Source organism: Panthera onca, chromosome A3 (genome assembly GCF_046562875.1).
Source record: "Panthera onca isolate mPanOnc1 chromosome A3, mPanOnc1 haplotype 2, whole genome shotgun sequence".
Taxonomy (NCBI): domain Eukaryota; kingdom Metazoa; phylum Chordata; class Mammalia; order Carnivora; family Felidae; genus Panthera; species Panthera onca.
Genome location: NC_138341.1, coordinates 87,779,822 through 87,805,980, shown reverse-complemented (window position 1 = coordinate 87,805,980; position 26,159 = coordinate 87,779,822). Strand labels below are relative to the sequence as shown.

Below are 26,159 nucleotides of genomic sequence, written 5' to 3'. Positions count from 1 at the left end.
GGGTGTGGAGTTTGATGAGCTCTTTATAGATTTTGGATACTAGCCCTTTGTCCGATGTGTCATTTGCAAATATCTTTTCCCATTCCGTTGGTTGCCTTTTAGTTTTGTTGGTTGTTTCCTTTGCTGTGCAGAAGCTTTTTATCTTCATAAGGTCCCAGTAATTCACTTTTGCTTTTAATTCCCTTGCCTTTGGGGATGTGCCGAGTAAGAGATTGCTACGGCTGAGGTCAGAGAGGTCTTTTCCTGCTTTCTCCTCTAAGGTTTTGATGGTTTCCTGTCTCACATTCAGGTCCTTTATCCATTTTGAGTTTATTTTTGTGAATGGTGTGAGAAAGTGGTCTAGTTTCAACCTTCTGCATGTTGCTGTCCAGTTCTCCCAGCACCATTTGTTAAAGAGACTGTCTTTTTTCCATTGGATGTTCTTTCCTGCTTTGTCAAAGATGAGTTGGCCATACGTTTGTGGGTCTAGTTCTGGGGTTTCTATTCTATTCCATTGGTCTATGTGTCTGTTTTTATGCCAATACCATGCTGTCTTGATGATGACAGCTTTGTAGTAGAGGCTAAAGTCTGGGATTGTGATGCCTCCTGCTTTGGTCTTCTTCTTCAAAATTACTTTGGCTATTCGGGGCCTTTTGTGGTTCCATATGAATTTTAGGATTGCTTGTTCTAGTTTCGAGAAGAATGCTGGTGCAATTTTGATTGGGATTGCATTGAATGTGTAGATAGCTTTGGGTAGTATTGACATTTTGACAATATTTATTCTTCCAATCCATGAGCAGGGAATGTCTTTCCATTTCTTTATATCTTCTTCAATTACCTGCATAAGCTTTCTATAGTTTTCAGCATACAGATCTTTTACATTTTTGGTTAGATTTATTCCTAGGTATTTTATGCTTCTTGGTGCTATTGTGAATGGGATCAGTTTCTTCATTTGTCTTTCTGTTGCTTCATTGTTAGTGTATAAGAATGCAACTGATTTCTGCACATTGATTTTGTATCCTGCAACTTTGCTGAATTCATGTATCAGTTCTAGCAGACTTTTGGTGGAGTCTATCGGATTTTCCATGTATAATATCATGTCATCTGCAAAAAGCGAAAGCTTGACTTCATCTTTGTCAATTTTGATGCCTTTGATTTCCTTTTGTTGTCTGATTGCTGAGGCTAGAACTTCCAGCACTATGTTAAACAGCAGCGGTGACAGTGGGCATCCCTGTCGTGTTCCTGATCTCAGGGAAAAAGCTCTCAGTTTTTCCCCGTTGAGGATGATGTTAGCTGTGGGCTTTTCATAAATGGCCTTTATGATCTTTAAGTATGTTCCTTCTATCCCGACTTTCTCAAGGGTTTTTATTAAGAAAGGGTGCTGGATTTTGTCAAAGGCCTTTTCTGCATCGATTGACAGGATCATATGGTTCTTCTCTTTTTTTTTTGTTAATGTGATGTATCACGTTGATCGATTTGCGAATGTTGAACCAGCCCTGCATCCCAGGAATGAATCCCACTTGATCATGGTGAATAATTCTTTTTATATGCTGTTGAATTCGATTAGCTAGTATCTTATTAAGAATTTTTGCATCCATATTCATCAGGGATATTGGCCTGTAGTTCTCTTTTTTTACTGGGTCTCTGTCTGGTTTAGGAATCAAAGTAATACTGGCTTCATAGAATGAGTCTGGAAGTTTTCCTTCCCTTTCTATTTCTTGGAATAGCTTGAGAAGGATAGGTATTATCTCTGCTTTAAATGTCTGGTAGAACTCCCCTGGGAAGCCATCTGGTCCTGGACTCTTATTTGTTGGGAGATTTTTGATAACCGATTCAATTTCTTCGCTGGTTATGGGTCTGTTCAAGCTTTCTATTTCCTCCTGATTGAGTTTTGGAAGAGTGTGGGTGTTTAGAAATTTGTCCATTTCTTCCAGGTTGTCCAATTTGCTGGCATATAATTTTTCATAGTATTCCCTGATAATTGCTTGTATCTCTGAGGGATTGGTTGTAATCATTCCATTTTCATTCATGATTTTATCTATTTGGGTCATCTCCCTTTTCTTTTTGAGAAGCCTGGCTAGAGGTTTGTCAATTTTGTTTATTTTTTCAAAAAACCAACTCTTGGTTTCGTTGATCTGCTCTACAGTTTTTTTAGATTCTATATTGTTTATTTCTGCTCTGATCTTTATTATTTCTCTTCTTCTGCTGGGTTTAGGCTGCCTTTGCTGTTCTGCTTCTATTTCCTTTAGGTGTGCTGTTAGATTTTGTATTTGGGATTTTTCTTGTTTCTTGAGATAGGCCTGGATTGCAATGTATTTTCCTCTCAGGACTGCCTTCGCTGCGTCCCAAAGCGTTTGGATTGTTGTATTTTCATTTTCGTTTGTTTCCATATATGTTTTAATTTCTTCTCTAATTGCCTGGTTGACCCACTCATTCGTTAGTAGGGTGTTCTTTAACCTCCATGCTTTTGGAGGTTTTCCAGACTTTTTCCTGTGGTTGATTTCAAGCTTCATAGCATTGTGGTCTGAAAGTATGCATGGTATAATTTCAATTCTTGTAAACTTATGAAGGGCTGTTTTGTGACCCAGTATATGATCTATCTTGGAGAATGTTCCATGTGCACTCGAGAAGAAAGTATATTCTGTTGCTTTGGGATGCAGAGTTCTAAATATATCTGTCAAGTCCATCTGATCCAATGTATCATTCAGGGCCCTTGTTTCTTTATTGACTGTGTGTCTAGATGATCTATCCATTTCTGTAAGTGGGGTGTTAAAGTCCCCTGCAATGACCACATTCTTATCAATAAGGTTGCTTATGTTTATGAGTAATTGTTTTATATATCTGGGGGCTCGGGTATTTGGCGCATAGACATTTATAATAGTTAGCTCTTCCTGGTGGATAGACCCTGTGATTATTATATAATGCCCTTCTTCATCTCTTGTTACAGCCTTTAATTTAAAGTCTAGTTTGTCTGATATAAGTATGGCTACTCCAGCTTTCTTTTGGCTTCCAGTAGCCTGATAAATAGTTCTCCATCCCCTCACTCTCAATCTAAAGGTGTCCTCAGATCTAAAATGTGTCTCTTGTAGACAGCAAATAGATGGGTCTTGTTTTTTTATCCATTCTGATACCCTATGTCTTTTAGTTGGCGCATTTAATCCATTTACATTCAGTGTTATTATAGAAAGATATGGGTTTAGAGTCATTGTGATGTCTGTATGTTTTATGCTTGTAGTGATGTCTCTGGTACTTTGTCTCACAGGATCCCCCTTAGGATCTCTTGTAGGGCTGGTTTCGTGGTGACAAATTCCTTCAGTTTTTGTTTGTTTGGGAAGACCTTTATCTCTCCTTCTATTCTAAATGACAGACTTGCTGGATAAAGGATTCTCGGCTGCATATTTTTTCTGTTTAGCACACTGTAGATATCGTGCCAAGCCTTTCTGGCCTGCCAAGTTTCAAAGGAGAGATCAGTCACGAGTCTTATAGGTCTCCCTTTATATGTGAGGGCACGTTTATCCCTTGCTGCTTTCAGAATTTTCTCTTTATCCTTGTATTTTGCCAGTTTCACTATGATATGTCGTGCAGAAGATCGATTCAAGTTACGTCTGAAGGGAGTTCTCTGTGCCTCTTGGATTTCAATGCCTTTTTCCTTCCCCAGTTCAGGGAAGTTCTCAGCTATAATTTGTTCAAGTACCCCTTCAGCACCCTTCCCTCTCTCTTCCTCCTCTGGGATACCAATTATGCGTATATTATTTTTTTTTAGTGTATCACTTAGTTCTCTAATTTTCCCCTCATACTCCTGGATTTTTTTATCTCTCTTTCTTTCAGCTTCCTCTTTCTCCATAACTTTATCTTCTAGTTCACCTATTCTCTCCTCTGCCTCTTCAAGCCGAGCCATCGTGGATTCCATTTTGTTTTGCAATTCGTTTAAAGCGTTTTTCAACTCCTCGTGACTGTTCCTTAGTCCCTCGATCTTTGTGGCAAGAGATTCTCTGCTGTCCTGTATACTGTTTTCAAGCCCAGCGATTAATTTTATGACTATTATTCTAAATTCACTTTCTGTTATATTATTTAAATCCTTTTTGATCAGTTCATTAGCTGTTGTTATTTCCTGGAGATTCTTCTGAGGGGAATTCTTCCGTTTGGTCATTTTGGAGAGTCCCTGGCGTGGTGAGGACCTGCAGTGCACTTCCCCTGTGCTGTGGTGTATAACTGGAGTTAGTGGGCGGGGCCGCAGTCCGACCCGATGTCTGCCCCCAGCCCACTGCTGGGGCCACAGTCAGACTGGTGTGTGCCTTCTCTTCCCCTCTCCTAGGGGCGGGATTCACTGTGGGGTGGCGTGTCCCGTCTGGGCTACTTGCACACTGCCAGGCTTGTGTTGCTGGGGATCTGGCGTATTAGCTGGGGTGGGTAGGCAAGGTGCACGGGGGCTGGAGGGGCAGGCTTAGCTCGCTTCTCCTTAGGTGATCCACTTCAGGAGGAGCCCTGTGGCAGCGGGAGGGAGTCAGATCCGCTGCCGGAGGTTTGGCTCCGCAGAAGCACAGAGTTGGGTGTTTGCGCGGAGCGAGCAAGTTCCCTGGCAGGAACTGGTTCCCTTTGGGATTTTGGCTGGGGGATGGGCGGGGGAGATGGCGCTGGCGTGCGCCTTTGTTCCCCGCCAAGCTGAGCTCTGCCGTCCGGGGGCTCAGCAGCTCTCCCTCCCTTTGTCCTCCAGCCTTCCCGCTTTCCGAGCAGAGCTGTTCACTTATGACCTCCCAGACGCTAAGTCGCGCTTGCTGTCGGAACACAGTCCGTCAGGCCCCTCCGCTTTTGCCAGCCAGACTCGGGGGCTCTGCTTGGCCGGCGAGCCGCCCCTCCGCCCCGGCTCCCTCCCGCCAGTCCGTGGAGCGCGCACCGCCTCGCCGCCCTTCCTACCCTCTTCCGTGGGCCTCTCGTCTGCGCTTGACTCCGGAGACTCCCTTCTGCTAATCCTCTGGCGGTTTTCTGGGTTCTTTAGGCAGGTGTAGGTGGAATCTAAATGATCGGCAGGACGCGCTGTGAGCCCCGCGTCCTCCTACGCCGCCATCTTCCGGACCAATCCTTCTCTAGTCTCTGTCTTTAATTCTTTAGGGAATATACGCAGAGGTGGAATTATTGATTCATATGGTCCCAATAATTAAAAAAAATTCTGGTACTGAAAAGAAAAATTAGCAAGCTACTGGTCTATAGTTAAAGCCCATATTCCTTAGCAAGACTGTGAAATTGTCCTGCGTCTAGCTCCTTTCCTCAGCTTCCATCGTGTCTCCTGCTCACATGTTACCCTTCAGAGCTATTTACACTTGTTCTGCTTCTCCAGGTCTCTTGTCTTCCTTGCCTATATCTCTGGGCACCTGGTTCGTCCCAGTCACTTTTTAGAGTCTCTCCAGACACTTCCACTGCTAGCAATATAGTGTTCCAGACACTATGAAGACCTCTTCTGTTGTAAAGCACCTGTAAAATCTGATTAAAACACCACAAACATCCTTTAAATGCATAACCAATCTCGCAAGAAACTAAGAAGGCTCCCCAGGGGCCCAAGTGTAGAGGGACTTGCAAGACAGGGAGGTGAGAAGGAAGAAGAAGATAAGGTTGTGATGACCTGAGGATGTTTGCCCCTCAGATCCTGGGCTCAATGACCCCTGTGTGGGAAGGGGGCTGGTAGTCTTGGGTTTTCATCCTCTTACATGCAACCCTCCCAGCAGGCTTGACCTAGCTCCAGCTTCAAACTTTGCTCCCAAAGAATCCTTACAATAGACAGAGATTCTGCAGGTTTAGGGCTTTACATGGAGCATTCCACCCATGTTTTATTTCACAGATTCAAGTAAATTATATGTTTTCTCCTTCTCTCTCTCTCTCTGTCTCTTATCAGTGCTTCAGGAGAGCTGGTTGGGGTGGTCTCATTTCCTGGGCACTCTGCCATGAGTGCTCAGCCTCAGGGGGTGAGAAGGGCAGGGGAGAGTGTCCATGAACACACCTCAGGTCATAAAGTCATTCCCGAGCCTGCCCCGTGGAAGAAGAGGGCCAATGGAGTAATTTTTGGCCCTCATCATCTGCATGAGAAGCTTGCAGTCTGGCAGGAAAAACACAGCAACAGCAGCAGTAGCAGCTTGTCATTGCAGGTGTCAGCTTCTCCAGGCATTGGTTTTCAGGCACGTTCTTCACCCTGCTGATGGTGTCCTATGCTAACCTCTACCCAACATACCCACTCCTTGTCATCATATGGTCTGCCTTTGCCTCCTCCATTGGACCATGAACTATTGAAGGCAAGTGGAGGTATGGAGTCATATATGCAGCCCAGGGCCTGTAGTATAAGTTCTTGTTGAGCTGTAGGAGTTATTTCTAGATCTCACCTATATACAGTTCTCTCTCTCTCTCTCTCTCTCTCTCTCTCTCTCTCACACACACACACACACACACACACACACACACACACATGCACCTTTTCAAATTCTTCCCGGCCTTGCTTTTATTAGGTCATATATGCAATGCTTTAGATGTCAAACACCTCTGTTGCTAGGAGTTGGTGGGAGAGTAGGAGGGCTCCTGGGAGGGAGACTGACCATGCGGGACACAAACTTCCATTACATCCAGGAGTGTCCGCTCACTCTTGAACCCTCTGAGGGTGGTTGGTATACTTGACCAACATCCATCAGTCTATTTCAGCAACCATATTACCCTCCTAATGGTAGCCCTCACCTCAGGTGGCAGGGACCATCTGCTCTTAAATAAAACTACTGCCTAGCTGAGTCTTCACCCAGCCTCTGTCTGTTTATAGCTGGAAAGACCATAACCCTTTTCAGTGTTTATCTCATCTTTGGACATGGGGCACCTTGTTTTTTTTTAAATTATTTATTTATTGTTGAGAGAGACAGAGAGATTGAGAGAGAGAACAGGGGAGGGGCAGAGAGAGAGAGGGAAACACAGAATCCGAAGCAGGCTCCAGGGTCTGAGCTGTCAGCACAGAGCCTGATGTGGCGTTCAAACTCAAGAACTTGAGTCAAAGTCAGACGTTTAACTGACTGAGCCACCCAGGCACCCCAAGGGCACCTTGTTTTGTAAAGATCCATCTTGATTTCTGTATGATGTGCCATGCTGGGCTATTGGTTATTATCCTTTCTTGAATTCTGTAGCTACTGGCATTGCCTTGAGAGAAGCTCTATCCTGCTTTTTATGCTGACTTAACAATAGCATATGCTTATGCTGGATACTCTGCTCCCCCACTGCCAAGAATGCCTCACTAGAAATCATGTTTAGGATTTTTTTCCCTCTCCTTAATCTCCCAGATTGTCAGAGGTAAGATGATAGTGTCTGGGGTTGAATGTAGAAATAAGATAAAAAAATGGGCTTGGATGACCAGGGAACACATGCCGTTGTGGGGCAAGGGATTTAGCCTAAGAGGTGATCGGGAATACCTAACACTTAAATGGTATCTACTCTGTGCCAGGTGTTGTTCTAAGCTTTTGACACATATTAACTCATTTAATCCCTACAATGACTTTTTAAAGTAGGCACCAATTCTATTGACATTTTGCAGTGGAGACAATTGTAACACAGAGAAGGTAACTTGCTAAAGGTCACTGAGCTGAGTGAGTGATGGCATCAGGATCTAAACCCTTGTTGTCTTTATTCCTTATACCATCCTGCTGCTCAAGGGATCAAAGGACCAGACACCAACAAAAATGGAAGGCCCTGGCTACACACAGAGTGGGGTCACAGTTAAGCAGGCAGAGAGTACTCTGCGTGCAGTGTCAGAGACTCACAGGTAGTTCAGAGCAGCGATCAGACCAGGCACTGGATTGCTAAGCTAGTGAATAACCAGACAGACAGGAATTGAGGGTCAAAGGAGTCTGAGTGGCTAGGCAAGTAGAACCAGAAGGACAAGAAAGTACCTAAGGCTATTCTAACTTGGGCACAAGTTTAAGGTTTGATGGGCATCAGATAAGGAACTTCTCTATCACAAGACATTGGTAGCTCCGTCCACAATTGGTTCAACACTAGAGTTGTGCTGCTTATAATATTGCAGCTCTAGCTAGTTGTGTTTCCAGCTTTTCATTGTGCTGTCCTATGCAATACTGAAATAGCAAAGTAGGTCTTCCTCTTATCCTTGTTCTGTAACATGCTTTCAGCAGCTGCCAGTTACCTGGAATGGCTTCTTTTGCCTTCTGGTTGCCCTTTTTTTTTTTTTTAATTTCAAGAAGTGTATTGAATTCCAAGAAGTTCTGGTTGTCTTTTTGTCTTTTTTTTTTTGTGTGTGTGTGTTTTGAATACTCAATTCTAGGTTGAGTATTACCCTAAAAAAGTCTCCCTACAGAACAGAAATAGTTGGCTGCAAACGCATTATTTTTGATGATTATCTGTCACTTTCTTGGCTGCTCTGGGATTTTGTATGGGTGGAGTAAGGAAAGGAGAGAGTGCAAATTGTTTCATAAATAGCTCTCTACCTTCTCTGTGTGTTCTATAGCGTGATGGTCAGAGGGAGCATTTAAGAAGAAAATAAGGCAAATCCTTTTTACTTAGATTCATTTTTGGCAAATAATTTTAGGTAATATGTAGAAAGAATCAGAGAGGGAGAAAGGAGGAAGAGAGAGGAAGAGAAAGGGATAAGGAGAGCCACTGGAATGCCCTTCAGTAGGTGAATGGATAAATTGTGGTACATCTAAGCAATGGAATATTAGCACTGAAAAGAAATGAGCTATCATGCCATGAAAATACATGGAGGAAACTTAAATGCACATTGCTGAGTGAGAGAAGCCTGTCTAAAAAGGCCACATACTGTATGATTCCAACTATATGATATTCTGGAAAAGGAAAAACTGGAAAGAGTAAACAGATTAGTGGTTGTCAGGGTTGGGGAGAGAGGGAGGGATGAACGAGTGGAGCACAGAGAATTTTTAGGGCAGTGGAGCTACTCTGTGTGGTATTACAGTGCTGGATCCAGGTCATTATACATTGGTCCAAACTCATAGAATGTACAACATCCAGAGCAAACACTGGGCTTTGGGTGATTATGATGTGTCAGTGTAGGTTCATCAATTGAAACAAATGCACCATCTGGGGGAGGAGGTAGATATTGATAATGGAGGAGGCTATGCATGTGCGGAAAATCTCTGTGAGTCTACTTTGTTGTAAATCTAACACTGCTCTAAAAAAAATCTTAAAAGAAGAGAAAGAATGGAATCATAGCAATAATGGGGGAACTCTCACCAGAAGGCTGGGGTGGCCGAGCCCACTCGATGAATGGATGGCGGTGTTGAATTACGGCTCTCTGACATTTCTCCACATCTCCATTCTGCTCAATCATGTCCACAATTTCCTGAATCCACGTGGTCCCTGGGGCCCAAATGGAAAGGGTGAGATACAGAAACTGGTTAGACAATCTGTCTTAAGTGTCCTGGGTGAAAAAGAGGACGTGGATATTGATGGTATTTGGTTCAACCTCCCCTCAGGTCAGGATCCTGTCCTGAACGTCCATGTGGGAAAACCCCACAAGGTCTCTATGGACAGAAGGAGCTGCATGACGTTGTCACCCAAGAGCAATCCATAATAGAGCACAACAGGCTGGGTCCTCTAAAGCCATTATGCTTGACCCTAATAAACCCAGGGACATTAGGCATCCCAAGATTGCCTCATCATGGAATAGCGAGAAGGAGCAGCTTTCCTTGAATGAGTGAGTGCACTGTATCAAGGGGGATTATAACTGACATGAGCAGCCCTTTCTTACTCCACAGGCTGAAGTTTGGTTGTACCCTAACCCCACAGTCACCTGATTTAGGGTAGGTACAGATGAGGAGATCATCTGGCTTGGCCTCAAAGTTCTGGATCTGGCTCCAGTTGTCCACAGTGCTAGCCTGCAGGGGGATCCCTGCCACCTCTCTCAGTTGTAGCTGTGTCCTCAACTCTGTGGTCAGGGCCACACTGTCTTGCAATGGGAGGGGGAGTCCCTGTGGGCACAGGATAGAGGACTTTTAAAACAATTGCGGTAAAATACACATAACATAAAATTTACCATTTTAACCATTTTTAAGTATCCAGTTCAGTGGTATTAAGTACATTCTCATTGTTGTGCAGCCATCACCAACATCCATGTCTAGAACTTTTTAATCTTCCCAAAATGAAACTACACCATTAAACACTAACTCCCCATAGTTCTTTTCCCCTATCCCCTTCTACTTTTTCTATGAATTTGTCTATACTAGGTCCCTCATGTGAATGGAATCATACAATATTTGTCCTTTTGTGACTGGCTTATTTTACTTAGGATAATATCTCCAAAGTTTATCCATGTTGTACAATGTGTCAGAATTTCATTCCTTTTTGAGGCTGAAAAACATCCCACTGTGTGACAAAAACTACATTTTGCTTTTCATTCATCCATGTATGGACATTTAGATTGCTTCTAATGTTTGACTTTTGTGAATAATGCTGTTATGAACATGGGTATTTAAATATTTCTTCAAGATCCTACTTTCAATTCTTTGGGGTATATACCCAGAAATGGAATTGTTAGATCATATGGTAATTTTATGTTTAATTTTTTGAGAAATTGCCATGCTGTTTTCCACAGTACACAGTATACTATTTAACATTCTCACCAGAAAGGAACAAGGGTTCCAATTTCTTCACATCTTCAACAATATTTGTTATTTTCTGTTTATTTTATTTATTAAGTATATGTTTAAAATGTTTTTAATTTCTAGAATAGTCATTCTAATAGGTATGTGGTGATATTTCATGTAGTTTTGATTTTCATTTCCTTAATGATTAATGATGTTGAGCATCTTTTCATGTGCCTATTTGTCATTCATATATCTCTTTTGGAGAAATGTCCATTTAAATCTTTAGCCCATTTTTTGAATCAGGTTTTTTGTGTGTTTGGTTCTATTGAAAGAAATGTATGAAATGCACAAAATGAGAAAGCCAGGAGAATGGGCCACTATTACTCTAGAATAATTGGCTACTGCGATCCCAGAAGACATTTATTGCTACTGCTAGTAATTAAATATTACTTAAAAGCTAACATTTATTGAACACTTCAATTTGCATGTGCTGGGATGAGTTCCTTGTATACATAAATTTAACTATTGTATATAAATTCAGTGCCAGGACTTTAGAGTTGAAAGCATCCTTACAGGAAATGTTCCATACTTACTGGAAATTGAATAAGAGAATCTGGCCCAGCCTTTCCAGGCAGTGGGTGAGAGGGAGTTTGTGCTACCATAGTAAGGCTCATTTTCAAGGCTCTACTCTCAGAGTGAGGTAAATCTCTTAGAATGGAGACTATGTTTTAAGAAAATGAAAGATGAACTATTTCCAAAAAAAAAATTTCAAGTGTAAGAAACAGCTGGTTTGATGATATGTCAAAGAAGGTAGAGTTTGGATAATATCAAAATTACCATGTGATCAACATTAAGAGGGAGGTGGGAAGAGAACTAACATTTCTTTAAAAAAATATTTTAGTGTTTATTCATTTTTTGAGAGACAGTGAGAGACAGAGCATGAGTAGGAGAGGGGCAGAGACAGAGGGAGACACAGAATTGGAAGTAGGTTCCAAGCTCTGAGCTGTCAGCACAGAGTCCAATGAGGGGCTCTAACTCACCAACCATGAAAATCATGACCTGAGCTGAAGTTGGACATTTGACTGAGCCACCCAGGCATCTCAAGAGCTAACATTTCTTATAGGCCTTCTATGTTAGATCTTTTATATACTTTTCTTTTCTCTTTTAATTCATATCATGATTTTATAATTTATATTCATAAATGTGAGGAAGCTGGGAGTCACATGATCAATAAGTTGTCCAAGGTTGTAGCCAGTGTGTGTCTGCAAATTCCAGATTCCTTTAAAAAAGATTAGCTCTCTTGTTTTTTATTGTGAGTGTATATATGTACCAGAAAATTTGGAATAAGCCCAAATGTATGAAGAAAAATTATTATTTTTATGTTTTTATGTTTTTTTCAAATATATATTGATATGTCTATATTGAGGGGTGCACACAGTTATAATCTACAATATAAACATATTCCAAAAAAGATTGGATTCAGAGAGCTTCTCAGCTGATGAACACGTGGAGGTGCTGGAAGCATGGTACCCCTGGAGAAAGCATGGAAACTCATGCCCCTTCCCACACACCTTTCCCTATGCATCTTTCCCATCTGGCTGTTCCTGAGTTATATCCTTTTCTAGTAATCCAGTAATATATTAAGTGAAGTGTTTTCCCAAGTTCTATGAGCCATTCTAGCAAATGAATTAAATTCATGGAAGGGGTCATGGGGACCTTCAACCTAAAGGTAGTTGGTTAGTGGGGTGACTGGGTGGCTCAGCTGGTTAAGTGACCCACTCTTGATTTCACCTCAGGTTGTGATCTCATGGTCGTAAGATCGAGCCCCGTGTGGAGCTCTGCTCTGAGTGTGAGCCTTCTTTAAGATTCTCTTTCTCCCTCTTCCTCTGCCTCTCCCCCTATTGTGTGCACACTTCCCCTTGTCAAAAAAAAAAAAAAAAGTGGTTGGTTAGAAACACAGGCTGTAATATGAATTTGTGACTGGCATGTGAAGTCAGGGTTGAGGGGAGCAGTCTTGTGGGAACTAAGCCCTTAACCTGTGGGATCTGATGCTATCTCTAGGTAAAGGGTGTCTAAACTGCCAGTATCCAGAAAATCTGAGGATTGCTTGGTAAACCGCCCCAACCCTGCCCCATATCTGGTCTCAGAAGTATAAAGTATGTATGAAGTATGCTACTTAAGTAGCATAAAGGAGAGGCACAGAAAGAGTTCTTCCTTTACAGGCATAAAGGCATAAAATTTCCACTTGAGAAACCAGCTGGAAACTTTGTCATCCCTGCAGGTCAGGGGCCTCCTTTGTGAAGCTGTCTCTGACTCCATGGACAGAAAGAGTTGTCCCTTCTCATGGGATCTTGTAGCATTTTGTGTGTAGATTTTATAGCTCTTACTCCACCGTCCTACAATTACTTATTTTTATTTCTAGCCATCCCGAAGCTCAGGGACCTACCTGGTCTAGTCCCCTTTGTAGGCTCAGCATGTAGGGGAGAGATCCAGGTGGGAAGGAGAGATGATATTATGGGACAGGCATTTTGGAGGTTTTTGACTCAGCTTCCTGAATTTCTAGACTTACATTGTTAAGCTGGTATTTGTTGGTTATAAATAACTTTTATTTTTTTAGGTTCCTTAAAATATTCTCTGGCTTTAGTTAAGCACTTCTATTTATAGCAATATAGCAGCACCTACATAAAAATTTGAAAAGTAAATCAGTGAGTTGAGGATTTCTTTTAAGCCATATTCTTACCTTCAAGTTCCAGCTGAAAATCGGCAGCCCAAAGTCCTGACCAAGGGTCAGTGGACACACAAAATGCATTCCAAGGAAGCAGGGTAGCATTCCCTGGGTATGGCAATTGCAGGGGCTCAAATTACCACTGTGTCTGAGGCATACGGGGCCTTCAGCAGGTAAAGGCCCTTTGGGGGCTCTTGGCATCCATGTGGTAAGTTGGAGCCATTCGTGGAAGAATTAGTCCTGAACAGGAACTAGCCCTGTGACCTGGCCTGATGTGGAAGAAATGTAAACAAGGTCGAATGTGGCTTTGACCACTCTGCAAATATCAGCTCCCTTGACTTGATGCAAACTTGAGGGTTGTGTGGATGTTCCTTCCTCTGAATTGGCTTCTCAGTATCTGTGCATGCTCGGTGGATAGCTGAGCTTGGCAGCAGAATCCAGATTTCGAGTTGCTGCAGTTTCTCTGCCTGGCAGAGAATCTAAAACACCTGGGCCTGTGGGAAAACAGGAAGTTGGCTTCAGGAGCAGATGCATCCAGCTCCAGGTAGACTCTTGCTCCTTTGGTGTTCTTTCGTTTGACTTCTTAGCCTGACTCACTGTGAGTGACAGTTCCTGTCTCCAACTGATGTTTTAAGATTAAAACCAGCAATATTAATGAAAACACCTTTCCTAGTACATAGTAAGTGCTTAAAATGCTGGTTCTTCCCAACCTGTATTTAGCCAAGCCTAAATGCAGAGAGGACAGAACCACAGTCTAGAGCTTGGTGTATATCTATTTATACCTTGCCTTGTCCTACATAGGGTGTACTTTTATGGAGGCAAATTATATTCCCTAGTATCCTTGGCTACCTGGAAATTTAATCCATTCTTGTGTTAAATAATCTCTGTTACTGCTATAGTTTTTGCCAACTCCCAACCTTGTTTATGACCCAGTGCTTTTCTTTCTTGGGTTCAAGTGTAACCAGGCATCCTAGCCTCCATTTCTGACAATGTCTTCTTGTATTCTTTGACCGCACCCTCGGATGCTTCTTCACTGACATCTCTGCCTCCTGTTTTCCAAAGGTTTTTTCTATAATCTCAACCCATTTTTCTTCATTCTGCTCTCTTCTCTTTGACAACCTCACTGATTTCAGTGCTGTTAACTCATGGAACCTTGGATAACTCATAAGTTCCCAGCACTAGCTCGCTATCTTTCTCTGTGAAGCCCTCATTACCAGCCACCTACTAATGTTCTTCCAATGTCAGAGACACCTGGCGTTGTGTACTTCACTTGCCCCACATTCTCTGCTGTCAAGGTAGCACCATTATCCACACCTGAAGCATCACCTTGGACTAAGGATGGGAAAGCCCCCCTACTTAGCAATGTCAGTTATTAACATATAGTTACTGAACACAAATGTAAGCAGTGAATAAACCCATGGCTCTCAAAGAATTTGCAGTTAAAACTACTGTACATGTCTGCTTCTTCCATATCCACAGCAGATGAAGTGTAACATCACAGAACTTTCTAGCATATCTGCTCACCTCTGGCCTCTTCTTTTCTGGTCTCTGGTGCACTTAGCATATGAATTAAGTTTTATGAGTCCAGATCAAGTTATCCACTGATTGTTTATGGCCCAAAGCTTGAATGCTTTTAACTTAAAGTATCTGATATCAAGATTTGTTATAAAAGCACATTAATTAAGGAAGTGTGGTATTTGTGTAAGGACAGACAAGTAGTCTGATGAGACAGAAAGGAGAGTCCTCAAATGGAACCACACAGAGACAGCTATCGAGTTTAGAAGATGGAACTGCAATGGAGAAGAAGAAAGTGTGACCTTTCCAATAAATAGTGCTGGAAATTGGATATCCAGCTGAAAGAAGCTGAATCTTCACCTCATTGTATGCCATACATGAAAACCAGGCCTAGGTGGATTGTAGATCTAAATGTGAAAGGTAAAACAATAAAGGTCCTAGAAGGAAACATGAGAGAACATTTCTATGACCTTTGGAAAAGCCAAGCTTTATTAGATGAGCTAAAACAGACATCCACCATAACGGAAAACAATCACAAAATTGGATTAAATTAAAGTGACGAACTATGTTCATCGAAAACACATTAAAAGAGTAAAAAACAATCTACACAGGAGGAGGAAGCATTTTTCAAAGACTCATATCCAGATTACATATAGAACTCCTTCAGATCTTTGAGAAAAAGATTAACAGCCCAATAGGAAAATGGGCAAAAGACTCGAATGGGTACTTCACAAATGATGACATGGCCAACAAATACATGAAAAAATACTAACGTCAATAATATCTAGAGAGATAGATTTAATCAATAAATTAATAAATTAAAATTAAAATTAATGAAATAAAAACTTACATCACAAATGCAACTACCCAACCACCAGAATGTGTAAAGATGAAGACCAGGTTTCCCAAGTTTGGGGGATGATGAGTAACTAGGCTCCAATTCCACTTGCCTTTTCTTTTATTTTCTTTCTGTTTTTCTGTATTTTCCAAATTTTCTACTGAATTTGTGTTCTTTTGTAATCAGAATATAATGATATTTTTCTCCAGAGCATATTTTATTTTTTTAAATCCTTCTCAGCTATGCATCTGAAAGCAAAGTTACCAGCAGAATGGAGGGATCTATCCAAATAAATCTGGTGGGTTTGCCCTGATTCCTCAGAGTGCATGGGAGGGTAAACTAAGGGGAACAACTTTTGAATTCTGAAGGAAGAACTTCAGGAACATGTTTTGGGTTCATGCCTCTCAACAAGTAGAGTACAGATGACTTTCATGGTAGCGGGTGATTGTCCCCCTGAGTCTAATAGTTTATGGGGTCAGTGACAGGTCACTGTTGCTCTTTCTTTGGCCTCAGTTCTTCCAGGACTTCCTACTCTGCCAGACTTCTCTGCAGAAATCATTACAGTTGTTGGCTGTCCAGGTACACAGCAGACTTACCTAGCCTGGTATTTTATCTCTGTGTACATCTCCATGATGTGGATGTCAGCCAATGTGAGTAGGATTTTCTTTCTTGACATTATAGTCATAATTCTTCAAGGTGTTTGTGTTCTGGTGAATAAACTTGAATAAACCACGTTAGTTCATTGTTTAGCAGCTTCCTTTCTTTAAATTAAAATCTCTCTTATGACATTAAGGATGATATAATAAGACTTACTATATAACTGGCACTGTTCCAAGAACTTCACAGTTTTTGGTATTTAATTTAGACCTCTAAATTATTGTGGGGTGGATGATACTTTTGTGTCATAGCAGAATGACACTGAAGCACTTGGGTAAATTCCCCACTCTGGGTCACAGCAGCAGAGCCACAATTTGAACCCTAGGAAGCTACATCCCTAACACAGGCTTTTAAACAGACTATACCATGTTTAAGTCCATCTACTTCTATAGCATTGTTTCCTGTTGAATGTAGAGTAGCAGCACTAGTACAAAATGAGGAATATTCCAGATTGGGTCATATTTTTTGAGGTCAGAGCTCCAGGCTCAATTTCAGGACACAAAAGTCCTCAGATACTTTCTCATAGCATAGCTTACTTCCGACTCCCTTCCCCATATGTTCCCTGGGCCACATCTCTAAATCACTTATAATTCACCTTCTCCTCCAAAGGAATTGTTTGTTCATCTTTGTGGTCTTGTATGTTAAGTATAAAGGGTGCTTTGATAGTTCAGAGTATGGAGAAATATAACTTTTTAAAAACATTTCTTTCCCAGAGGAACTGAAGAGAGATTTTTCCAAATAAGATGTGCAAATGGCCAACAGACACATGAAAAGATGCTGAAGATCACTCATCATCAGGGAAATACAAATCAAAACCACAATGAGATACCACCTCACACCTTAGAATGGCTATTATCAAATAGACAAGGAATAAAAAGTGTTGGCAAGGATGTGAAGAAAAGGGAACGCTTTTGCACTGTCAGTGGAAATGTAAATTGGTGCAGCTACTGTGGAAAACTGTATGGAGGATCCTGAAAACATTAAAGATAGAACTACCATATGATGCAACAATTCTGTTTCTGGATATATAAAGAAAATGGGGAAAAAAGGATATTGAAGATATATCTACACTCAATGTTTTTTTTGAGCATTATTCTCAATAAGCCATGACATGGAATGACTTAAGTATCCATTAACAGATGAATGGATAAAGAAGATGAGGCATACACATACACACACACACACACACACACACACACACACACGAGTATTATTCAGTCATGAGAAAGAAGGAAATTCTGCCATTTGTGACAACATAGATTGAGCTAGAGGGCATTATGCTAAGTGAAATAAGTTAGATAAAGACAAACTACTGTATGATCTCACTTACATGTGGAAACTAAAAAGAAGCTGAACTCCTAGAAACAGATAGTAGAATGGTGGTTACCAGGGGCTAGAGGGTAGAGAAAATGTTGGTGAAAGGGTTATAAGATGAATAAGTTATAAGATGAATAAGTTCTGGGGATCTAATGTAAAGCATTGGGATTATAGTTAACAATATGCGTTATAAACTTGAAAGTTAAGAGAGTACACCTTAAATTTTCTCTCCTCCAAGAAGTAATGGTAGTTATGTCACATAATGGAGGTGTTAGCTAATGCTATGGTGGTAATCATTTCAAAATATTTAAGTGTATCAAATCAACACGCTGAACATTTTAAGCTTATACAATGTAATATGTCAATTATATGTCAATAAAGCTAGAAAAAAATAAAATGACAAAGAAGTAAATAAACCATTTTCAAGTTTCAAGTTCACCTGAAATTTAGTTTTGTCTTTTAAGAGGCTAACAATCCTATCCCCTTTCAAAATCAATAACATTTCATTTTCAGTATTTTAATCCATTTCATTTAAAGGAGTAACTAAAGGCAGAGCTACAAATATATCCTCCCTCTGTTTCTTTTTTTCTTTTTTTTTTTTTTTAATTTTTAACGTTTATTTATTTTTGAGACAGAGAGAGACAGAGCATGAATGGGGGAGGGTCAGAGAGAGGGAGACACAGAATCCAAAACAGGCTCCGGGCTCTGAGCTGTCAGCACAGGGGCCCGATGCGGGGCTCGAACTCACGGACCGCGAGATCGTGACCTGAGCCGAAGTCGGCGCTCAACCGACTGAGCCACCCAGGCGCCCCTCCTCCCTCTGTTTCTACTATTACTTACAGTTTGTGTTTAAAGGCAAGCAATGTATCTTCAGACGAGGAAGATCTAGGTTTTGCTTAGAGAGATTTTAACCAGGCTTCACTTTCAGGATGTTTGAACACCTTGACACAGGGAAAACTGGCAGCATGGAGGTCCAATCACCATTGGTCCCACCACTGAGGCATGTGGTCACATTCTTAGTGATGCTGTAGCCTGTACGTTGCTACAGCTTTCTTATCCAAGAATTCATTTTCTGTTATCACTGTATTAGAGCCCTGACCAAAGAGTTTACTTTTGATAGCATTCACCACACCTAGGTACAGAATCAGGGTCGGGTTTCTGTTCAAAGTGTAACACAGGGTGAATTCATTCGCAACCATGGGAGGAAATGATGGAATGAGCACCCTTCCATGAAAATAAGGCCACAGTGAGAGGACAGAGTACTCTCTTGAACTCAAACTACCACATGATCTAGCAATATTACTTCTGGGTATTTATCCAAAGGAAACAAAACACTAACTCAAAAAGATATATGCACCTTCATGTTTATTTTAGTATTATTTAAAATAGCCAAGTTATGGAAACAACCTAAGTGTCCATTAGTGGATAAATAGAGAAAATGTGATACATACATGCTGGATATTATTAAGCCATAAAAATGGACATACTGTCATTTGTGGCAACATGGATGGACCTTGAGGCTATTATGCTAAGTGAAATAAAATGGAGAAATACAAACACTGTATCTCCCTTATGTGTGGGATCTTAAAAAAAAACAAAAACCAACAAACTGAACTCACAGATACAGAGAACAAACTTGTGGTTGCCAGAGGTGGGGGGTTTGGGGTGGGCAAAATGGGTGAAGGTGAAAGTGGTCAAAAGGTACAAACTTTGAGTTATGAAATAAATAAGTCCTAGAATATAATGCACATCATGGTGACTATAGTTAATAATATTGTACTGCATATTTGAAAGTTGCTAAGAGAGTATATCTTAAAAATTCTCAACATAAGAAACAAATTTATAATTTTGGGTAGTGATGGTTGTTAACTAGACTTCTTGTGGTGATTATTTCACCATATATATGTATGGAATCATTATGTTGTACACCAGAAACTAATTTTATGTCAATTAGGTCTCAATTAAAACAACCAACCAAACAAATGAAAGGGCCTGTGTCCTTAGTATCAGGACAAATGGAAGTGGTGTTGGGCCATGCTTTCTATTGGATAGCCCTGAGCACAGAGATGAGCAGAGGTTCAAGCAGAGGGTGACAGCTTGCGGAAGAAGCGGTAGACAGAATTCTGGGGGTCTGTGTCTAGGACAATAAGGATCTACTTGTTCCTCCTCCATCAAATCTACTCTCTGAGCAGCAAGCAGAGTTATCTTCTCAAAAACTCTCACTTCCCCAGGCGCCTGGGTGGCTCAGTTGGTTGAGCGTCCAACTTCCGCTCAGGTCATGATCTCACAGTTCGTTGGTTCAAGCCCAGCGTCAGGCTCTGTGCTGACAGCCTGGAACCTGCTTTGGATTCTGTGTCTCCCTCTCTCTCTGTCCCTCCCCTGCTCATTCTCTGTCTCTCAAAAATAAATAAGTGTTAAAAAAACTCTCACTGGCTTCACCCTGTATAATATCTATCAGGGGTTAGCAAACTTTTCCTGTAAAGGAGGAAGTAGTGAATATTTTAGAGTTTGCCAATCATACGGTGTCAGTTGCAACTACTCAGCTCCACCATTGCAGCATGAAAGCAGTTACAGACAATACTCAATGGGCCATAGTTGTGTTCCAATAAGATTTTCTTTACAAAAACAGGTGGTGCGTCATAGTTTGCTCACTCTGGTATATAGAATAAGGAGAAAAGTCTTGAATTTAGAATAAAAGCCACTTTTGGTAAATTCCTCCTACCTATAGCTCTGGGTTCTCTGCTGCCATTCTTCTTCACTACACAGTCAGCCAGCTATCACCTTCAAGGTGATGTCACTGTTCTTTTTGGTTCCTTTATGTAACAGTTTTGTTTAGATATAACTCACGTACCACAAATTTGCCGATTTAAAATGTATAATTTAGTGGCTTTAGTGTCCACAGATTTGTGCCACCATCAATTTTAGAGCATTTTTATCACCCCAAAGAGATCTTGTACCATTTAGATACCTCCTCCAGCCTAGGTAACCACTAATTTCCTTTATGTATCTGAAAATTTGCCTATTCTGGATATTTCATACAAATGGAATCATACACTATGTGGCCGTTAGTGGCTGAATTCTTTCATAATATTCTTAAACTTATAATTTCAATTTTGTGGTCTTTTCAAGGTTCAGCCATACTGTAAATAGCATTTCATTTTAGGTATACACCACACCTTTATTCATTTATCAGTTGATGGACATTTATCAGTTGATGGACATTTTGACTCTTATAAATAATGCTCCTATGAACATTCATATGCAAGTTCTTATGTGAACAAATCTTTTTCATTTATTTTGGATATATACCTAAATATATATGAGTAGGGAGGGGATAATACTAAACATTAAAATAAGGTAAGTATTTAAAAACAGTATAATAGTAATTTTTAAAATTCATGTATTTCCTTAAGAGAATTCACCACTACAAGCTGAATGTACTTTCTGAATTGTTCATATAATCAAGGCAGTGTTTCTTCTTTTAAAACATCAGAAAATGTACTAAGGCTTATAAATAGATGTAGCTGCCCTCAAGATTTCAGTATCAGTGGCTTTCTTTAAATTAAAACTCACAAAGTGCATAATTAAGGCATATCAAAAAACTAAATCTTTTACTCTAATGACAGGTTTCCATGCTTAATATTTAGTGGCTTATGTGACAAAATTAGGTCTTTTCAGGGAAAAAATATAAGCCACTGTAAAACATTTAGTTTGAAATGTATTTTAATATCTTCTTAGAAATGAAAATTTATTGGTGCCCAGGTGCCCAGTGCCAAGTGTCTGACTTGATTTCAGTTCAGGTCATGATCTCATGTTTCATGTGATCCAGCCCTGAGTCGGCCTCTGTGCTGATACTGCAGAGCCTGCTTGGGATTCTCCATATCCCTCTCTTTCTTCCCATCCCCAGATGACACTCTCCTCTCTCAAAATAAATAAACATTAAAAAAAAAAAAAGATTTTCTCCCTCTTCCTCTGCTCCTCCCCTGCACACATGCTTGCATGGACATGCGTGTTCTTTTTCACTCTCTCTCTCTCTAAGGAAGAAAAAGAAAGAAAGAAAGAAAAAAAGAAAGAAAGAAAGAAAGAAAGAAGAAACAAAAGTTTATAGAGGAAAGGGGTCATCAAAAGGGAAAGACAAAACCCCTGTTCAGGACTCTTATCTCCTCCTGGATATTAGCCTTTCTTGTATTCAATTCTGCATCCTCTCTCTTGCTGGACAAGAGAGAACTGCACACTCAAAGTCTGTGACGTGTGTGTGTGTGTGTGTGTGTGTGTGTGTATTGAGGCAGAGGCCAGCTTACTGGAGTTATTTTTTCACAAATAATAGCAACTGACCATGCTTAAGTTAGACACAAAAATATTTTATTTGAAAGATACAGGGTAGCCTACAAAACTGAAAGAAAAGAGGAAGAACCAGGGCAGTAAGTGAAGCAGCCCTAGGAATGTAGGAAGAGTACTCAATGGGCAATCTCTCTTCAAGGCACTTCTCTCAAGTTGAGTGAGCCCCAAATAAATTCAGTGTCTGCTCATAATTACAATTCCAGGGCTAAGTATCTGACTGACCTAGTTTGGCTCATATTTTCACCCTTTGGCCAGAAAAAGGTGGGGTTCCTTTATGGCTAATTCCATGAAATTATATACATTTGGGGAGGAGAAGTTTGTCAAAGCAAAACTGAGATGGTAATAGTGGAAGGGGGAATTAGTGTTGGAAAGGTGAGAACAATGTATGTGTACAAGAAGAAATAAAATCAATACATAAACAGCAATAATGAAAGGGAAAATTCTATAAGTACCATAGAAGAGACATAAATAAAATACTCTGAAGAGTCTGCAGAAGGAAACTTACACACACACACAGATACGCACACACACAAATGGTGGTGGCCCATCATGAAAAATCTCACAAAGGAGATGACATGTAAGTTCCTCTTTCAAAGGAGAAGAAAAAGCCTTGTTATATAGATTAGAGTTAGTGGGGCAGATAGGACTCAGACTGAGGAAACAGCCTCATTAAAGATGAGGATCTTGGGTGTGTGTGTGAGATCTGTCTGGGGAACAGAGACTAGTCCTGTTTGACTTTAACAGTGAGCAGCAATTTCCCAACATGTGCTTTGGGAATCCATGTTGACCCCTGAGACTCTTTCAGGGGATCTTCAGGTCAAAAGTTTCCATAATAATAAACGATGTTTGCCTTTTACACACTCATTCTCTCAGGATTGTACAGTGGGGTTTTCCAGAGCTATATTATCTGTGAGAATGCCATTGTTTTGATGACAGATGGGATGATGGAATTAATATGAATTATTCTTGTGTTTTAAAAATTTCTGTTTTAATTTGTAATATGGAAAATATTGCTAGATATAAACCACATAAGTAAAATCTATTTGGGATTCTCAAAAATTTTTTAAGAGTGTGTAAGGATCCTGAGAACCACTGGTATAGACCAGATGGGTAGAGAAATGGAGATATACTATGGTGACTTTTTTAGTTTCTCATGACAAAGAGTGTATGATTAGTTTGACAGTCAGTGGATTACTGCTGAAGCAGTAGAATGACGTACTCAGAGCTGCCTTTTAAGAACCATATGAATTAGACTATAAAATGGGTTGAAGAAACAAGAGTAGAAGCTGGGAGCAAACTTACAAGGTTATTACTAGGTTGCTCTAGGAGCCTAGGCAAGGGGTATGTGCTACTGAAGCAGAAGGGAGAGTGGGAAAGAGAAGGTCAGCAGAAGTGGACATTACTGGACCCAGCATATGACTAACATGGGGATTACTAGAGAGTGAGATGTTAAGAATACATGACTTCAATGTTTAAACCTAGATGCTTATTATGATTAATTTTATGTGTCAACTTGACTGAACCATAAAGTGCTCAGATGTTCAGTCAAATATTATTTTCTGTGTTTTTGTGATGAGATTAACATTTAAGTTGGTAGACTGAGTACAGCAGATTGCCATCCACCATGTGAGTGGGCCTCATCCACTCAGTTGAAGGCCTGAATAGAACAAAAGACTGACTTCCCTTGATTAAGAAAGAATTCTCCTGCCTGAGGGGCTTGGAACTGGGACATTGGCTCTGCAAGTCTCCATAATTGTATGAGTCAATTCTTTAATACATATACTGGTTCTGTTTCTCTGGAGAATTCTAACAAGATTTTGGTACAAAGAGTGGTTCTGGAGGAATAGAATCTTAAGGATGAATTTTCCAAATTGGTTCTGGGAGTTCCTGGAATTGGCTCTCTAATATGATAAGATTTAAAGACACTAAAGATACTATTTCCGGTAGTAAAGAGAACATCCTTTGGCATGATTTAGCAGTAGAGATATGTGAAATATCACCATTGGATACTCCTAATCAAGCACTTGGGAGAAGCAAAGATCTGGGTTATCATGCATGTGATATGTTCAAACATTTGTCATTATAAACTGGTGAGTGTAATTAGATTGGCTGGTTGCTTGCAACATCACTGGACACAGATATTGCTGGACAAAATGAGGAATGAAAATGACAAGCTCAGGAGCTTGAATTCCCTGCTAAAATGCCACATAAGTGATCTGAAAGCCTCTATGTCTTGCCTGAAAGAGATCCTCATCTCTTACATCTGCAGGGCTGAGATGTCAAAAACCAAACCCAGAAGCTATCCTGCAAGTGGCTGGATTACAATACAATGCAATTATTAGAACACAAATAGAATACCCAGCTCATTGGGTATCTACTGTTAAAGTGAGGTTATTGACTGGGAGGAGTGAGATACTGAAATTTAGAATGGGTGTGTGTATAGAAACCATTGTGGAGCTGGGTATTCAGTGCCCCCTGAATTCTGATGAATCTTCATTGCCAGGAGAATGGTCTTTCCACTTCCATTGGTGGGGATTGACCCTGCATTGCCTGAGGAGACTGTACTGGCTTCTCCTGAGACAACTGCCTTGTAAGAAACTGCTGATTCTTCTCAGGACTCACTCTAGCACCTTCTTTGATTCTAGACCAATACCTAGACTCAAGTCCCAGAAGATCCCTAAAGGTGAGGTACAGTGTGACTCATAAGAAGGTGCATTGCACTCCAAAGAACTACTTGAGTTTTTTAATTTATAAAACCAAATCCTGGGACTATGTGTAGGAACGTATATAAGGGTGAGGAGTAATGGTGGAAGGAATATAAAATTTAATTAAGCCAAATTCATGCATGAGGGCCCACTAAGCAGAGATTCTGCATTTACTGTTGCAACTCTGGGGGTTAGGGAGCATTGCACTGTGTGGGTGGTTGCCTGAAGCATGGCCCAAGAGATGGCCCACTCTAAGCCAATGAGAAATACTGTGCCTGAATTGGTTTAATGTAGAGGAAGACATTCAAAGGCTTAGGGAGACCAGAATATTAGAGTGGATTTGTCATTTAGGACCTATTCAGCCACACTGGGAGGGTCCAGAAGGCATCCTTTCCACCACGGCTGCGAGGAATAAATTTATGAGGGAAGCCTGGCATCCTTGTGGAGTTTGGTGACTGTAAGTCCCCACCTCACTGTGGGGCCTGCAGTCTGTGAACTGGGTAGCCTAATGCAAGGAGAGTAGTTAGATTCTGGGGTGGCAGGGCCAAGGGATGGCACTCAACCACCAGAGACAAAGTGGGTATGGTTGTTACCAATCCATCTATCACAGCCACTAATTCAGGAAACAAACAGGTGAGTCTTGGCATGCTGCCATGGCCAACTGCTTAAATCCCAATGGGGCTGGACAAATGGGAAGCATAGCACCTGACTGAGTTTGCCAACACTGTTGCTGAACAAACATGGATAAACTTGTAGCAAGAGAAGCCAATAACTCAGAAGGCAAGGGTTTGGAAAAGAGGAAGGGAAAAATTTATTTCAAGTGCCAGCAGTTGAGGGAGGTGGCAGGCTCAAGCCTTAACAACTGACCTCTCCACCTGCAAGATGGGCATCTAGAGTTTTATAAGGAGAGGCTGGGGGTAGGTGATGGGTGTGTGCAAGAGAGCAGGCAGAGAGTACGTGGTCACCAGTGGGGGTCAGTGTGTGTTAAGCATGTGATCACGTGCCAGATGTGGTCTTCTAGGCATTCTGTTGCTGTCAGGGCTTTTCTGATCCAGTCATTGTAAAATGTCCTTGTCACTGTCTCAAGAAAGTGAGATAAGGAATAAGCACAACGTGTTTCTGTTAGAGCCTTAGTTAAGCGGTATTGTCTATTTCTGGTTTTAACTGTTGGGGTCTATAGTTGAGCAAGAGGTCGCTGTAAAGGACAGCTGAGTCAAACCAGTGCTCAAGTACTCTGATGTGTACAGACCTACGGCATTGCCTCATTGATTGTGGTGTGCCTAGAAGTGAAATAGGAAGCCTGCTAAATTCTTACTTGATCTGTATAAGCAGAAAAGTTCTAGGTCAAGTGAACAAAGTCTAACCTCACTCATCAAAACAGATCGTTAAGGCTCCTCACTCAATTCTGAGACAGGAGTCAGTTTACAGACGTAGAATCTCATAGGATGAAGGAAGGCCAGGTCCTCTTGAGGAGAGACCCTGGTAAACTATCAAAAACATACTGTTAA

The 26,159-nt window shown here is 40.9% G+C and overlaps 1 protein-coding gene across 1 annotated transcript in view; it reads right to left on the bottom strand.

The window, feature by feature from the left end:
• Positions 1-26,159, bottom strand: part of SULT1C2 (sulfotransferase family 1C member 2) — a 47,479-nt gene that overhangs the window by 10,060 nt on the left and 11,260 nt on the right. The window contains 2 exon segments of the mRNA XM_078443801.2: positions 9,202-9,327; positions 9,761-9,938. Coding sequence (XP_078299927.2) covers positions 9,202-9,327; positions 9,761-9,938 — 304 coding nt within the window.